Source organism: Cardiocondyla obscurior, linkage group LG16 (genome assembly GCF_019399895.1).
Source record: "Cardiocondyla obscurior isolate alpha-2009 linkage group LG16, Cobs3.1, whole genome shotgun sequence".
Classification (NCBI taxonomy): Eukaryota; Metazoa; Arthropoda; class Insecta; order Hymenoptera; family Formicidae; genus Cardiocondyla; species Cardiocondyla obscurior.
Window position 1 is genome coordinate 2,971,210 of NC_091879.1, and position 17,951 is coordinate 2,989,160.

Consider the following 17,951-nt stretch of genomic DNA (forward strand, 5'->3'; position numbering starts at 1 on the left):
TTGTGGAAACTAATGAAAAATAAAAGAACGTTTTTCTTCGCATGCAAATTTAGAATAACAAAAATCATAAGTATATAGAAATTGAACGTGAAAGAAAGGACAAAACTCTTGATGGCCTTTAACTTCATTTTATTTATTAGGTATACATATATATATATTTATATATATTTAGCTATATATACATATATATATTATAGTATCCACAGCTTAAAAATAAATAAACTTTAAAAATGAAAAAAAAATCGAACGCAGAGATATATGTATACATAATATGTAATATATCGCCGCACGTGTAAGTCGGTTACAATGCGCGACAAGTGGGTGCTACATGTTAACAAATATAAAGATGCTGAGATAAAGAATTTCGTAAAGTAAATGCGTAAGTGTCGATGCGTCTTAAACTGAAATATAACGAATAAGCGAGACGAGAACGAATGCTTCTTCTTATTAATAATGAGAAAAGTAACGTAATCTTAATTACCGGCGCAATGTCCATTTTTGACTAATCGCTTCGGTGTTGCGGCAATAATGATAATCCGCCGCCGAGAGATACGCAAAAGCATTTTTTTTGAACAATCGTTAAAACGATGTAAACTTTATCCATAACCGATTTGAGATTATACTCGAGACAGTCTCCCTTAATCCATATAAAATACAATTACACGAAAACGGGAAAAAATATAAAAAGATATTACACTGTATCCGATCTAGAGAAGATATGTATATATAATATATATACTTATGTCATATCTATATATATATATTTGTGTATATATAAATAAGATCTCGCGAAAGTGCGCAAAGATGCGATTAGAAAATAACGTTTCACGCCCGTATATTCGGTGCACGAGAAGTTAAGTCGATCTGTAGATCAATAATAAATTGGCATTTCTCATAATAATCCGCGAAAATTATTCAGACTTTGCTGAAATTGTAAAACCGTGAACATTGAAACTTTTGTAAATTATTTTGAGAAATGCCAATTTGCTGTTGATCTGCAAGACAGATTAACTTCTCGTGAACTATTTATCTTGCCGTCTAGCCGAAGGATCGAAGTAGTAATGCAAACGAAAAACTCCAGTCTTTATGCGATTTTGCAAAAATTTAATAGATATAATTTTACGTAAAATTCTTTATATTACAAATTTCCTTAATTAGAAAATTTTTGAGGCTGTAAAATATTTGGCGCCGATGTTACTCTCATCTTTGTTCGTAAAACCAGACACTACGCGTAAAGTTAGCCATTTATTGTCTTCAAATACATTTTTCGGATGCAACACTCCGTTCGTTCCTGCGATCCTGTCGACTCGTCATGACGCGGTATCGCGCTGTACTTTAAAGACGACAATCACGACAAGTAACTAATCTTAAGGCACGTAGGTACAGAGTCTTTTTTTAAGCTACACACGATCTGAGGAGGATCACGCCGGACTAGTTTCAAGCTATCCCTCCTAGTGTTGACTCTTCTGCCGAGCACGATCTTGGGATCGCGCCAAACTTTCCTTGGACGGACGCTTAGACATCGCGATTCTGGTCGCGGCAATTGTTGCTGGTGTTGTTTATTCTTCAGGTACCTGGCTTGTCCTCTCCAGGCCGACAGTGCTCATTGCGTGTTAGTACTCTTCCACTCGACGTATAGGAAATAAGCTCCGGCAGCGTATGCAATAGTATTAAAAATTCCAAATATCTGGAAGCAACAATCATATTTGAACAACGTTGGTGATCATAATTTATAATTTTGTATTGCCGTTAGTAACGAGACTCACCCCGGCAGCAATATTCGCTGATGAAGATCTGAATGCGCTCCAAGCGGATAATTGAACGATGAATGCGATCATGTAAAGCACGGTTGTTATAGATGTATTTAGAAGTTCCTGAAAAATGTATAATTATTTTTATCGAACGTGTACATTATTTGAGCTAAAAAGTTAAAAAAATTAATTCTATACACTCGCACAACTAAAAAAAAAATAAAAAGATAGCCTTCGTAAATATAAAAACTTTCACGAAAAATGTAAAATTAAAAATTTAAAGGGATATGACTCAGCTTGAACAAAACTTAAAGGACGCGCGTTCCGTTTTAACAATTTCTTCTGCATCATTGCACACTTACAGTTAGGATCCAGTTGATAGGCACCTTAAGTACCTCCCGGAGAGACAGGAAGTATATGGCGCTCCATATGAGTGTAGCTATGAAAGACGTTACAGCGACGAATAGAAACCAATGAGTTGCTCCTATATACGCCGGAGATGCACACGCCATACAGATTATACCCAAACCCTGAAAAATAATTAAACATTGTTATCGTTACGTTAATTTTAATTTCATTAATTTCATAATTCACGTTAATTTTATTTTCATATAATTAAATTATATTATACATATTTTGCAAAATTAAAGAAAAAGACTTGACGGTTTTATTTTGAAGATAATATTTTATTCAGCAAACTTATTAATTTTTTCCCGCGCTTATTAACGCCGTACATTAATTATTTTTTTTATTCCATTCTACGAACAAAGTTATCTTTTATATTTTTTTATTGAATTTTTTTTCAATATGTGTAAGTTATATGTAACTCATTGGTTGTAAAAAATTTCTGGGTATTTGTAGAGCCGCTTTATCTTATCGATGCACGTTTACGATCCGAATTATCATTGAGTAATATTGAAACAACAGCGGGTCTTCTTGCAAGAGCACATTCCTGAAAACGTTGACGCGCGTATTTATTAATTCTTCATATCTTATCAGATTTCCTCTCCTTCTTCAGAAAAGCGTTCCAATCAAATTTCGGAACATGTTGCTTTTTCGCAATCGTCTTCCGCATCGCATCTCTGACTTCGTAGAATTCTTGCAGAAGCACGTCCGTCGCTTCATCCTCCTTCGCCGTCTCGCGTCTCTTTTCCGTAACCTCGGCTTTTTCCACAAAGTCGAAGTACTCGGGAAATTTAAGAGACACGAAATTGTCGAAATGCTTATTTCGAGTCGCAGCTTCGTTTTTTGCTTTAATCATCTTCGAGCTCCTTTCCTCAGCCAAACGAACCAACGGCAGTCTCTTTTCCTCTAACTCCCGTGGAAGAAATCGCTTCTTTTTTAAAAGCACTTTTTCCATCCACTTTTGTTGACGCAGCTTCCACAGAGTGTCTTTAGATCTCGGCACTTTGCGCTCTTTTTCCTCGGCCTCCAGCCTCAGTCGTTCTTCGTGATCTTTGTGAAGTTCCAGCCTCGTTCTTTCTAGCGTTAGTCTGTGCTCTTCGTCTTCTCTCGCTTTTCTCCTAGCGATAACAGACGCGTCGTTTTGAAGGTAGTCTTTCTGCCATAAAGAGAACATTTTCTTCCTTCTCACCTCCCGCCAAATATACTCTTCGAACCAGTCCATCCTCTCGAGCACGTCGTCTTCGAATTCCGTCGACTCCTCAAAGACGCGAAAAGCACCGTTGCAGTCACCGGCGCCTATTAGCCTGAGGCCGTACTTACGCGAGTCCTGTAGCGATAAAAGAGTTATCGGCTTTCTGGAAATGGTCTGCGTGAGCGTCGGCTTGTCCGCTTTTTTTCTGATATCCCACATCTCTAGATCGCCCGTGGTAGTGCCCATGAAAAAAGTTCCAGGTCGATTGCCCCAGCAACACGCGGTGTAGGCGCGATCGGATTTACGTCTGAACAGAGGCAGGTCGAGATAGTCGTCCTTCCAAATGGCGAAAACGCGACCGCCCGTCGTTAGAAAGATATCCGACAGATGCGGCGATCGCAGAATTAAGATCACAGGACCGTCGTGCGCGGCCGAGCATTGAAGAAGCTTACATTCCTCCAAACCGGACGTTTCCACGTCGAACACCTGACCCTCCCACGTGCAACAGGCAAAGTGTCCTTCCGCCGTGCCGATCCATAATCTTCTCGTACAGTTAACATTTATAGAATCTGATTCGCGACGCGGGTCAGCTTCCTGAAAAGCGTTGGCTGACGGAAGACACAAATAAAGACATGTAAAAGATAAGCTTTCGGTAGGCCGAACGTTCAAGCGATATGTAGGTCGAAAAATACCGTTAACGTCCTCGCGATCGCTTAGCTTCAGCTGCGAGGTAACAGAATATTTGAGGAGGTCCCAAACGGCGGCAATGCCGTCTTCTGAAATCGTAAAAAATTGGCAGCTCGAGTTAGTCGACAGTTTCGTCAGCTTGCCGGATGGTTCTATCCTATAATTATCGGGAAGCCACTGGATACGTCGGATCGGTAATTCGTGCGAGTGGTCCCGGTCGGACACCGCGAACGCGGAAGAAATTTTAATGGTATCTTGAGGCTGAGAGTCGGCGTCCTCGACATTTCGAGGCTCCATCCACCCGTGAACGTTCCAGACAACCACTCGGCCAGACGCGGAGCCACCGACCACGAAGTCGCCGTTCATCGGGCAGAAGGAAACGCAGTAGATCTCCTGGTGGCACCACAGGGACAGCCGAGGCCGAAGAGGGTCCGCGAGAGACCACAGCAACACCGTCGGCTGCGACTTTGGCGCGTCGACGGGCGCGGCAATCGAAGAATGACCGGCTTCGCGAGACGTTACGGTAACGTAAGAAACGGCCGCGTGTTCGGTGAAGACCGGGTGCCAAGAAGCGTCGGAGGCGACCTTGCCAGCCGTGAAACGCAGGTCTATGAGGGCGCAGCGCTCCGTGCACGTGGTGATCTCGTCTCGCGGCCGCGTTATCTCGAACTCGCGCCGCGCGAGCGTCTCGATGTCGTCCACGTGCGCGTTCACAACCGTGTTATAGCAAACGACGTTGATCATCTCCGGGGCGCGATCCTCCAGGAAGAGTTCCAAGGGACTTCTCTCCGTCGGCTTCCGCTCCGCGGTGTCAGTTTCAGTTATTTCTCTAGACCCCTCGGTCTTCCTCTCTTCAGATTCTTTTTCGGACTTCTCCTCGCTTAACTCTTTTCCGTCCGTTCCCTCTTTTTCTTCCCCTTCGGGCTCCACGCTGTCGGTCTGCGGCTGCAGAGTGTCCTCGTACATGTACTGAGTACAGGCGTTCTTAGGGTAGCCAGGATAAGTTTGAACCTCGACCTCCCGTGGCTCGAAGTGCGTCTGAATCATTCGCGCTATGCATTTTTTCTTGACGCTTTCGAATTTCTCGCTTGGAATTAGTTCCACGTAACTGTCGCGGGAATCTTCTGAAGATCTGTCGATTAGGTTGCGGTTCGAGCCTAAAGATTTAATTGGCAAGCACACTTCCACCTCGAGATACTCTCTCGTGGGTTTGATTAGGCCCTGATTCAATTCTTCCTCGCTTCCGAGGGAGCTCCAAGTTCTGCCGGTTTTTTTTATTTTCCGAATGACTTCGTTCCGAATGTTTCTGCTGATATTTGCGTTCCTCCTCGTTATCGCCGACCTCGCATCCTCTGTTAGACAGATCACGAAGTCGTGACCAACGAGCTCGTCAGACGAGTAGCCGACGAGGAAGCTGTCGGCGCCATAGGTCTCGATTCTATCTCGGTACGGCTCCAGCGGCGAGTCCGCGACGCTAGCGAGCCTCAAAACAGCCTCTCGCGGCACGTACGCCCAAGGATATTCCAGGAACACGTGCACGCCGACCAAGCATCCCAGTTCTCGTTGAATCTCGGGATCGAGGCTCGCGTGCTCTACATTCTCGATATTTTCGTCGCGCGCCGTCCAGCTCGATCGGCACTTAACTCCTTTCCTCGACGTCATTCCTCGTAACGGCCACTTTTAGCGAGCGGGCACAACTGTGAAACGGCTCCGGGGCATCGATCAAACGGCGTTCCGCAAACGAGATTCCCGGGAAACGCTTTTTCGAACCGTGGCGCGAGATTTTACGCGATTTCTCAAGGACTGCGTGAATTTTCTCGGACTTGCAGACCTCTTTATTTATTTTATTTTATTTTTTCTCCACGAGTTCTTTTTAACGCGCGTCCGCAGGGTGCATCGCATAGCTAGAGTGTTAACGTTGTTTTATGTTGCGTCTTTAAGACGGCTTTACGCCTCAAAAAGTCGGCGATCTTTTATTAAACGCAGCCCGTTACGAACGGCAGCCGTTAGGCAGAACGTTACGTCCATTTATTACGGCTCGAAGCCGCCAGCTCTTCGTTCTTACAGCACTTTACTTTTAAGCGGCAATAATGCGGCACGCTTATAGACGATGGTGATCAATGTTGACCTTTTCCGAGCAACCGGCTGCCGTGTTCACTAAATATACACGGGTGACTAGGAAACACACTAAAGCGCAATGCGTTTCTGTACGCCCATGTACGCGGCGATTCTTGTTAGATGCTGAAGCTCACCCGGTCGGAAAAAAAAAAGTATACCCGAGATGTAAATGAAAGCGTATGCAAACGCTGCAGAAATGCAATTTCTGATTTATCTGACACGCTAACTTTTAACATATCTTTGTGATAAAAGATTGGTAGCACGTTATCTTTTTTTTTTCTCTTTTTTTTTCTCACGCGTTATCCGATATCTTCGCAAAAACACGCTATGAATTTAAAAATAATATACATATTAAAGAGGAATTAAAATTAATCGCAATTAAAGGAATACATTATGAAGCACAGTTATCACATAGTTTAGCTCGCGATTCATTAATTTTGTACTACGGCTTAAATAGACGCAATTAGGCTGTAGTTCGCGTGCCTTGTTACAGTCATTACGTTAAATATGTGATGCGTGACGTAATGGAGCGGTAAGCTCACACCGCTCGAACGCACGAATAGTTTACAAACGATTCATAATTTTCAACCGGGCGTAATTAACGTCGACGGAGACGAACGAACGTAGGACTTACAAAATTGCAAAACATTTTTTACCTGCAAGAAAAAAATGCTAGAGAAATACAAAGCTGTTTATAATATCCCTACGTAATTAACATTTTACTCTAGAACCTCGTTAAATATTGCCTGTTAATTTCGCGCAGGTTAAATATCAATATAAATTCAATAGAGCGACGATTCCGCGGGATATTCATTCATTTCTAAAAATAGTAACGCGCGCTGAAAGATACTTTTCTCGGACCATCACCGGCCGATGTGCGAGCATATTAAATCGGACGTTACGTACATATTCTAGTCGTACTATGAACATTAACGTGGGGGGGTCAGTCAGCGTTTTTCTAATAAGGCACGTCACAGCTAGTCGCATGATTCACACATAAAGATATATCCGCAGCGACCATATCTGCGCAGCAGCGCGATGATCATGAAACGCGATCCACGGCAATGCATAGGTATTGTTTTCAAATGTTATCTTGTGCAAGAGATGCTGCGATGCACTCGGGATAAAATTTCATATCGCGATAAGCTTGGTCTGCTTTAAGATTTTGAGATTCAAATATACTTTATGCGTAATATTATGTTAATGTAATGCAACCGTCAGAAGAAAAAAAAAGGAAAGTAACGCAAGTGGACAGTTGTAAGAATTTTATTATTAATTGAGTAGGTATTTAAAAATTGTATAATTTTAAAAGTAATTTTTATAAAGTTATATGACGTTCCTTTATTTTTTTACGTTCACGTAATTAGTAATGAAGTTCATTCGACTACGATTCCTGCGAGTTGCCCGAAATTTTCATGGTGTAGGACGACTGTTGCGAGGTAATTTACGCGTAACTTTTTTTTCTTTTACAACGCGAAGGGGGAGGGAGAGCAAATTATATTCGCTTCGAATGGCCACAATGGCACGTTTGTACGACGCCGAGAAAGGCACGTATGTTTTCCATGAGAATCGCTTACGCGGAACGAGCGAAATTGCAACGATACGGCAAAGCCGGCATAGAGATAACGCCCGCTGCGTCGACGAGAAATCTCAGTGACCCATATCCACCGGTTGTATGTAGTTACTAAACGACCACCAGTTGCAGCCTACGACGGACACGTCCGTCCGTTACCGTCATCATTGACTAATTAATTCAAATAGCATATGACTGCATGAGGAGGAAAGACATTGCGCGCTGCAGATTATGCAATTTACCTCGACGCATTTTATTAAGAGAAAATGTACGTTATTTAAATCTGATTTCGTTCGTTCTTTTTTATTAAAAAAAATTTTTCTTTTTACTAACGGAGTCACTGAAATAAATATCGTGTTAATTATGGTAATAAATAAATAGTAGACTAAATAATTAATTAAAATTAAAGTAAAAATTTTGCTCGTTAGTAATTTACTGCGGTAATAATAAACAAAAATGGTATTCAACCGCAACGATTGCTAATCGGGTTTGATTCGTCATCTTTTGCGTGGCCTTCTGCTCATTAAATGAAATAATGGTCAACAATTGCTAACACGAGCGTATGTGCAACGATTTGCGGCAAACAAATCTGATTGATGTATCAAAATGATTGCAGAGAAAGAAAGAGATAGAGAGAGAGGTAGAAACGCTCATGTACAAGAGCGTTTTATTTAATTAATTTAAAATTTGAAAGCTGATCCGCGTATCGATTAATTTCGTGAATCATCGAAAGACTGCTTTGAAAAATCTGCGAGAAAAATTTGAGAACGTGGTCACGGTGTTGTTGCAGTAGATTGATAAAGCGGTGCGATATTGTCGATTTCGTAAACAGCGCAGCTCTTTGCTGGCAGAAACAGGCGCCGGAAATTGCGAGCTGTAAAAAGCACATTTGATCGAAACGAGGGTGTTCCACGTGTGGCATTTACGTTGGCGAACGTCCAACGAGCATATTTTATTAGCGAGATTCTCGAAAATCTCATATATTCCCACGCTAAAGTGACTAACAGGTGGACGAGGCGAGTATTCGGCCTCCGACTTAAGATACCCGTCAATTCGTCGTTTACGAAATTCGAAAAATTTACGAGGTCCGCAAAAATATAGCGACTTGCTACGCGGGTCGTTAAAAATCGTCGAAAAGTATAATACTTCGTAGGATCCGCTAAGAATTCCTAAGACACGCCCGCGGCGGACATTCCTCGCATAGCAAATGAAACTCCCGAGCTGGAGAACGCGCGGGTCGCCAGGTGCGTGGCCGAGCACGTGTGCGCGAAACGCTGGGGTCCCCTTCGCACGTTTCCCGAATCGCGGCTCTCGTCTTTCTCCCTTCGTCTCAAAGAGCGAGGCGAGTCCTGTCCTTGCAAGTGGTTTTCCGCGCGTAATCGCCGCATAACTCGCCTGCCTACTCGCCGCATAATGGCACGGAGACAGGCCCCCCCGTTCCCTCTAGTCTTTTAACAATGCGATTGCATAATCCGCGGGACTTTCGTTCGGCGTGGGCGATCGGAATTCGCGATTATCCCTCGAGTGATTGGTCCGCGACGTGGCTGAACCTTAGCTCGCCCGTCCTCGACGTGCGATCAAGAAGAATGACCTCCTAGATACACGAGCAGCTTCCTCCGGCAGGAAATTGCTGACTCAATACGAGACCACATTCCTAAGTGCGTGTAATTATTACTTAAGGCTGGAATAAAAATTTTTCAACGGAACCTGCGCCTCCAGCGAAAGGTTTAGCGCGCGTTTCAGTCGCGCCGTACCGCTTGGCATTTAATATAAGCTCGTTATCGGCTTGGATTTACGTTTCATTGATGCGTACTAACGTAGGTAACACTTATGCAGTAAAATAACATTTTCATTATGCATTGCGCGAACGTGAAAGTAAACGAGTGAGGCACTCGATCCGTGACTTTGTTGTTTCTCGTCTCGATCTACAAATAGCCGCGGAACTAAGCCTCGTCAGAATAACGGAGGTGGTCAGCGGATCGCTGTTCAAATTTCACAACGTTATTAGCATCTTCGTTAAATCCGGGCGTCGATCCACGTCGGAACTCGCGCAACGGCGCTTTTCACACGACGGCTTCCCACCGCTAATGAGGCTCGATTATCCCCGCGAGAGTAACGCACGAGCGTTACCCTGACCGAAATTAACCCTTCAAGTGGGTCGGCATTACATACGTAGTATCGTGCGAAAGTACACTACTCGGAGAGAGAGAAAAAAAGGAGGCAATTGTAGCCTAAGTTGACACAAGTTCCACACAAGCCTCGAATACGAAAGTATTTATTCTCACATAAAAATAAAACAATAATCTCGTTAAATAAATTTTAATTTAATTTTAACTTAAATAAGTTTCGATCTGAAATAAATTATTTTCGGATTAAAGTCTCGTAATAATTACATTATTTTTTTTTATCTAAGTAAGCGCAAAATGGTTGACGAAATTTTTAATCGCAAGCACAATCTCGCTCGTCCCGATAACAATAAAATCGATAAAATCCACCGGCAGATTTCCGCGACGACCGGATGGACCCGAAACTGTTCCCCGGTGCAACAGGAAAAGAGGCGTGTTTGTAGCTTACTGAACCATTAAGTTTGAATTACGATTCATCGCGCCGATACTTTCGACGTTACTTTCTATGAATCATTCATGTCATCGACATTTATTTGTCCTGATTTCTCGCAGCAGTCGAATAGAACGTGATAAAAATTGACAGTAAATTCTTTATCAAAAATTAAAAGAGACTCATAAGGCAACACTAATTAAATCTTTTTATCTTGCCACGAGAGGAAGTTCTTAAATCATTCGCTTATATAAAAACCAAAAAAAAGAACAATGAAACCGGAAAAATGTCAGATTTTTTTTTGTCAATTTTTTTTTGTCTTCCCTATCGACGTAAATTCTTTAACGCGACTCTGTTAGACGTCGCACATAAGCGAAAAGAGGAGAGGCCGGAAACGATAAGACCGGACGTCAAGCTGGTTTCTTTCTGGAAATGCAATTCTATACGTACCGCGTAATGTAATTCTTCCGGCCGTAATGGAAAGAAAGAGAAGTTGAAGATGGGAAGACGCAACGTGGCGCGTTAAGAAATCAATTGTGAAACACGTGGAGGATTAAATGAGAAATTATTAACGACGTAACTTGCAACACACCAGCGCACTATCCCCGTTTCACTTTTGCCGTGATATTTTATATCAAATAACAATTGCGTTATACTCGACGGTAGATTATCGAGCTTATTTTTCGATTTAAGCAGCCGCAAAATTATTGCAGTTTATTTTAATTTATTTATAACGTCCCTATTTTCTACAAAGAATTTCTTGCAAAGGAAAAAAAAAAAAAAACAGAAAAAAAAACTGTTTGAATAGACTGGCGCGGGAAAGCTGGAATTATCGAACGCGCGAGCCATTAATTACAATCGCTGACGTTTATCGCCGGAGAAAAAGTTGACATTCATCTTCATTATGCACAGGTTGCATGCCGAACCTTCACACACGCACGTCGATACGCAAATAAATATGACGTATTTAGATTATCGTCTGTTTCTGTTACATAGCGCGTTCGCATCACGTTGAGAAGATTGCTATATCAATTCTCCTTCGTTACTCGGCACGCAATCCCATCACGGTCTCAGGTAGCAATTGTTATAGTCCAAGGATTCAGTGACCTAATTGCGTGTGTGCGAGTGACCATTCGTAGCCTGGCATAAGCCGTTGGGCCGTGTAGCAACTAGACTCAATGGAGACATTAGTCCACCGATGATCGGCAAAGTAATCGTTCAATTAAATCGTTCGCACATCTTGCTGATAATATTAAATATCAGAAGAATCTTTAAATTTCAATCAAAATCTATAATTTATTTTTAACTGGTTAGGTTAAAAATTAGATCTTTCCACTTAGTTTTTTTTTTTTCAAGACCTTATTTGTCGGGATTAGATTCCACGGGAAATACTCACAGCAAGGACATAAATAACGCGGTTGTGCGTGCGTGTTTCTGAGGTAATATGAATAATAATGAAGTACCAATGTCAAGAATAAGCGCCATTTATACCTGACGCGTCCGAGTTGCGCCTCCACCTACGATATTGTACAACCGCGATCTCACTTTCCATAATAGGCGAACTTCCATGAATGGATTGTGCAACGTGCGGTAAGAATAAAACAACTCGGTGTAGAACTGCATGTTAACGTTCTCGTTATAAATTTTACGAAGAAAAACGAGGCGCTCGTCCGCTCGCTCGCCGCTGGGTTTTTCGCGAATTAACAAAAAGCGGCATAAATCTCTTTAAGCGCTTCAAGATGAAACGCTTGCGAAAGAAACCGATGCGGCTCGATGTGGGAAGTAATAATACACGAAATATGCGAGTGGTATTTCACGTCGGCTACTCCCGGTACACGCGTTTCCAGAACGATTATTAGCCGCGAGAGGTGCTGCCGGAGAGAGATTAAATCAACTTAGCATCAACAGGCAACGATCTCTTCATTGCTTTTTCATTGCAGCACGCGCGATTAAGAAACGCTTTAATAAATGATGCTGCCGGTCGTCGCGGAGGTCGAGTCACCGCGTGCAAAGTTCGCCGGTGAGCTAATCAGCTTATCAGCCGTTTCTCGCGTCGCCGGGCGTATCTCCGCGATTCTTTTCCGGGCTGCGCCCCGGACTTATCCGGGCCAGCGCGGCTCCACCCTGGCTTCGATCAAGAGGTGACGTGGCCACGCTTCGGTGACGGGCTCGCTTCAAACGGTCGGGCCTAAAGGACACGCTGAATCTTTAACGAGACGTCCCGATACCGTTGTCGCGGCCTCGGCGAGACGCCCCGCCATCGCCGACGGCTCAGGTATGTGGGACGCTCCGTATAGCGCCGGTCGTCCGGGATGAACATGTATGGTCATCGCGCGCGAGACCTGGTCTAGGCAAGGCGCGCTCGTAACGCCGAATTCACCGAGATTACCTTCGGTCGCATGCACGCCCAATCTGCGCGGTAGCGAAAACCGGTTCCACCGGTGTGTCGCTTCTCCTCGATTTCGGGATTGTAGGAATGTCATAAGAATGCCAAGCTCTACGGCCCCGACCGCGCCTGGACTCCTTCCGCGATCGCTTCATTCCACGCGCAATTTCCGCGCTCGGACCCTCGCAACGTCTCATTTTCCTCCGGCGATCATCGCGCGGTATTTTCTTCGAGGCTCCGGATACCGAAATTGGAATCTCTATATTTTATTATTCCGTTGAATAATTAATTACATTCGTTGAATTTTCCTTGTAAATTCAGGAGGCCGATATGTTTCTTTTGAAAAATAGCAGCGTGAGGTAATAGCCGTAATAAGAAACGTCTCGTGGAGTCAAAACGAAGGATATCCAGTTTTTACTTGACACTAATTTGATCGAACGATGCATGACGATAAAAGTCGTCGTAAACGTGCGTTTAAACTATTTTCCACTCGTGACTTCAATTTTTCTCTCGATTCAGACAACAGGCTGATTCGCAGATCCGATTCGTACGCTACGTTCGAAGCTATCGTTAAGCGAGGACCGTAATTTCCACATCATTGATATTCGCTCTCAATTCCCCGCGTGCAATTTGCAATTGTTCCAGAGTACAATGCATTTGCCAAATGACGCGAGATAGCAGTGCTTAATATTTCACAATCCCTTCGTAGACGCGTGATTTTCGCCCCGTTAGAACGCCCGATAACATCCCGACGCGAATCGATCACGTAACTACGTCAATTAATAAATTATGAAATTATTGCTGGATCATTGTGTCAGGTTTTGGCCGCTACACGTTGAAACCCAGGCGCGCGATGCGCAATTAAATCCGGCCAGCTCCCCGGTAATTTTTGCAGATCCGGTGTAAGTAATAATTAAAGCGATTAACGACTGCGGCACGAAGTAACGGTTTAATCATGATTATTTATCGGAAGACAAGCTAAACGTGAACTGTTGGTTTAAGCGGGCTCAGGAAGAAAAATTTGAGAGAAAAATTCCCCCAAAAAAAAAAAAAAAAACGATAGGCCGACATTCCGCGTTCTCTTTAATCCGGTTATTCTCGTTGATAGCTTATTAGATGCGGTATAAGAAGACTCCGATTAATGCGGAATAACACCTACGTGGGAACGATTCCGTGTTTCAACGTCGATACGAAATAATTAATTGATTGAAAGTAGTATTAATTAGCGCAGCGAGGTTCTCTCTATGCAGGGATTATTTTATAAGCTAGGTCTGATACCAACGTCGTTAATGAATAAGGTCTCGTTATTACGCAACTTCTTGCAAGACGGCGAATTTTCGCAATATGCAAAACGCCTATTATTTTCCCGTCTATTGTTCCGGCCGCGAGTGTCGCCGGTTGTACGGCCACGTGTGCTATTATCAGAACTATTTCACGTCAGATCAATATACATTCCTTCCTCCGCGTCTATCGACCGTAAATAATATACGGCCTTGTACGGCCGGGTAAAACACCACGACGCGGAGGCGCGGTCGAAAAATCACGCCTGAAAATCAAACCAAAGTAATGCCCAAGCCGACTCTGATCTCGCTTAACGGTACTCGAGATAAGGCGGCGGGTACACCGGTGATAAGAAGCAGTATTTGCATAAAAACGCATATACTTATCTTAACCAAGTCATACACGTGATTATTTCGATCGTACTGCGCTAACGACGTCTCGGAAATTTTTTAATTACGCGTCGACCCGCGTTCGCCAAGACTAATTAAAAATTAATGAAAATATTCTTAAATAACTTCTCTCCAAAAACAAGACGCGGGTTCCTTAGTCCACGTCAGGCAAATTTAATCTTTCTCTTCGTCTTGTTTTTCTTTTTCTTTTTTTTTTTTCTGTATGCGTAACGATGATTTAAAAGGTGCTCGGAGCAACTATTCTCGGTGATCGATCACACCTTATCCGAAGTTGCGCAAAGCAACTGGCGTAATATTGCGACCAGAAGCCATCTTTTCCGTCTGGCGAGCGAAGGTAGGGTACTTTGTTAACCGCTCCGTAAGAAGATTACCGTTACGCGGTTATGCCACTGCAGGTTCAACGTTACGGTGCAAAACGCCCGGTCGACGCCACGACGGCGTACGTGCGAGCAACGCGCAATTCCAGATTGATTAAAAAAATTACTTTTGAAACGTTTTGCAAATTTTTCTTTCGTTTTTTTTTTTACCGGAGTTTTCTAGACCAATAGTTCGCCCGACACGGTAAATATTTCTCGCGGCCGAGACCAGCGTTTGAATCCAGGTCGTCGAGAAAGTTAAATTTCCGCCTAGAAAGCACCAATCTGAACGGAATAAATCGAGGAAGCTGCCTCTAATTTTCTTGTCGCAAGGGTCCGGCGCAAGTGCTTATCAAAGTCGGCATTTCCCGCATATTTGCCGCGTGCACTTCGCACGATAAATACCTGGTATGTGAATGGTCCTTGGCATATTTCCATTCTAGGAGTGACGCTAAAATGCAGCATTATTTAACTCTTAGAAGCGAGTGAAAGCGTCAATATCGTTAACTTCCTGGTTGCCGAACGTCAATCGCGACGTTAAACAAATTAAAATTATAGACCTCGAGAGCTCGAATAATTACGCGTTTCAATCGTCCCGCGATATGATCTTCAGATTTTTCCCTCGACGTGTTAAACAAATAATTTAAACGTCGCGGAAATTCTTACAAAGCGCGAAGGAACGGAGACCGTAGGTCTCGCCGTTGAAAAATGGAAAGCCGAGGGAAGCGTAGCAGAGAATCGCTTTTCCTATCGCGGTACAATAACTAGGTGCGCTGTATTATTACCACACCAGAGCGCGGAATCGCGACTTACGCGAGGCGTAGCGTTACGTAACGTTATTCCGCGTGCAATATTTCCAAGGAAAAAAAAATACGTCCGCATGGGAACAAAATTGGGAATTGTAATACGTATGAAATTCCTCTCCTCGTTCGAGTTTCAGGCGGCCACGTGGATGCCTCGCTGCTGAGTTTGTAAGTCTCAAGGAGAGGAACATCCGAGAAACATGAGCGTAACACATGAATGCGAAGGAAAAAAATACACACGATTGAATGTAAAAATCTGGTCCGCACGTAATAGAAATATTTTATTTTTGTTATTAATATATGTGATTAATTGTACTTTTTTTTTTTTTTCTTTCGAGTGAAGCGTAAAATTTCTTTGAACTCTTAATACTTCTCCTAATTGCGGTAGGCGCAGTAAAGAGGAAAAGAGCCACGTAATGAAAAGAAGGAACTCCTCGGGCGCGTTCTAATCTTGAGTCTCTCGAACTTACTTAAATAATGAAATACATCGCGCTGCCAATTGGCAGCGCTAAGACGACGCAGCACCTACAGGTGTCAGCGCGGTTATTAATTTGAGCCGTGTAAAATCGCGAGGATTTTTAATTTGCGCCGCAGCGTGCCGAAAATCGCTCGTGTAAAAGAAAGCATATATCGCAGCCACTTGTCAATTTGTCAGTTCTGGCACCTCGGCCGCAAGTGCTACTTAACCAGAAATTGCTACATGTTGTAAAAATATGCGCCGATTGTAAAAGTTTCTATTAATACACGTTACGCGATAAACATCAAGTATATCGAGCTAAATCCAAACTGGAAATCGAGAACCTCCTGTCTGACAATTCAGAGGTAATTAGAAAATGATCGACGTAATCATACGAGAATCTATTTAACGAAATAAACATAAACTTCGAGAGCTGCATCAGGAAAATGTTTCTCATTTCCGTTTGCGAAATAAAACAGCACCGCGTAATTAAAAAATAATATATTTTAAAACGCAAATTGCAAAAGCTATCATAAAACAAGTGTCACGTGGCTAGTCATTATCTCCCGGTCATTATACAAAGAAAAAAAAAAAAAAAAAAAAAAAAAATAGTCACTCGGTTCTCCAACTCAAATACATTTACATGTGCAATTTACGTAGCCCCGTTCTGTGGAAAAAAAAGAAAAGAAAAAAAAAAAAAAAAAACAATTTATATACTCTTCCACGGCGACGTTGTTGGACAACACTTGGATTTATTACCAAGACGTAAAATTAGCATGAAAGCTAGCCAGAGTTCCTTGGCGTGCCTAGCGCGCGCGTTCTCTTGTTTTCTCGCTGCGAGCGGAAGGCAGGCGGAGGCCCGCAAAAAAAGACGGAGTAGAAACTAATCGAGAAATGGATGTGGAAGCCACTTACCAGCTGCACCAGTTTCAGAATCCCGGGTATAGTTTTGAAGTACGGCACGTTCAGCCGGATGCCGGCCAGCGGGTTCGGTTGACCCGGCTCCGTCTTGACCGTCGGCACTTGGCGCGGGTTGTTGCTGGCATTGTTGCTGGAACCGTCCATCGTCACCACGGTCTCCGACATCATGTTACGCCGCGATCCGCACGCTCGGGTTCACCACACGCACTTCGCCGTGCACGCTCGTACCTCTGCTCACTCCGCCGCGGAGTGAAAGGCGACCTGGGGAGCGGGTGCCCCGAGGGGGAGGGAAAAATGGAGAACCGAGCCGAACCGGTACCGCGGCAGCGTCGATCGCGGGACACCTGTTGTGTTCGTTCACCACGGCCCGCGCGCACAGAGGCCTTTTTACCACTGCGCACTGCCTACAGAGCCCTACGGTATTAACATCGGAGCCGCTACTCTCTCCCACTATGCTCTCCAAGCTGTGGCGCCTGCAGCCGCTGGCCATAGTACCGGATCAATCGGCGAGATGTGACGACTTCGTGCTGAACTTATTGCACCTCGTTCTGGTTTCTCGCAATACAATATCTCTTGAGACGCACATAACAATAGGAAACATTCGTTATCTCAATCATCAATAACGTAACATTTATTTCGTAAGATACAGCTCATCACTCTAATAATTGGAAACGCATTGTAACCTTACATAAAAGTATTTGCGGAATAATCGATGTCAATGATGTCCATGATTACTTTCGGAATCGATTCAAATACTTGGAGTGTCTCTCGTGCGAAAAGGAAATATTTATTGCCACAATAAGCTGTAAAAAATATATAAAAAATTGTTAGAAGATGCGTTAAAAAGAAATGCTTTTTCTGTAGTAAATCATGCAATATGAAATCCTTTTAGTCACTTACTTCATGAACGTTAATTCAGGCATTCCTGGATCTGCACCCTTGCTGAATCCTAAAATAAAATAAAAATTAAACCTTCAATATTCAACCGCGGAAAAGGAAAAAAGAAAAAATAAAAGAATGCTCGGATCGAAAAATTTGAAATCTAACCTAAAAAG

At 43.3% G+C, this 17,951-nt stretch overlaps 2 protein-coding genes across 2 annotated transcripts; both read right to left on the reverse strand.

Moving 5' to 3' along the window:
- Positions 1 to 112: 112 nt before the first annotated feature.
- Positions 113 to 17,688, reverse strand: LOC139108917 (CKLF-like MARVEL transmembrane domain-containing protein 4). The gene is made up of 4 exons (XM_070667605.1): positions 16,891 to 17,688; positions 2,114 to 2,281; positions 1,767 to 1,874; positions 113 to 1,687 (listed from the first exon to the last, which is right to left on the reverse strand). The coding sequence occupies exons 1-4, from the start codon at positions 17,062 to 17,064 to the stop codon at positions 1,604 to 1,606; spliced, it is 534 nt and encodes a 177-aa protein (XP_070523706.1). The 5' UTR covers positions 17,065 to 17,688; the 3' UTR covers positions 113 to 1,603.
- Positions 2,288 to 7,670, reverse strand: LOC139108903 (dynein axonemal intermediate chain 3). The gene has a single exon (XM_070667574.1). It carries the CDS (start codon positions 5,695 to 5,697, stop codon positions 2,737 to 2,739), a length of 2,961 nt encoding a protein of 986 aa, XP_070523675.1. The 5' UTR covers positions 5,698 to 7,670; the 3' UTR covers positions 2,288 to 2,736.
- Positions 17,689 to 17,951: the final 263 nt, after the last annotated feature.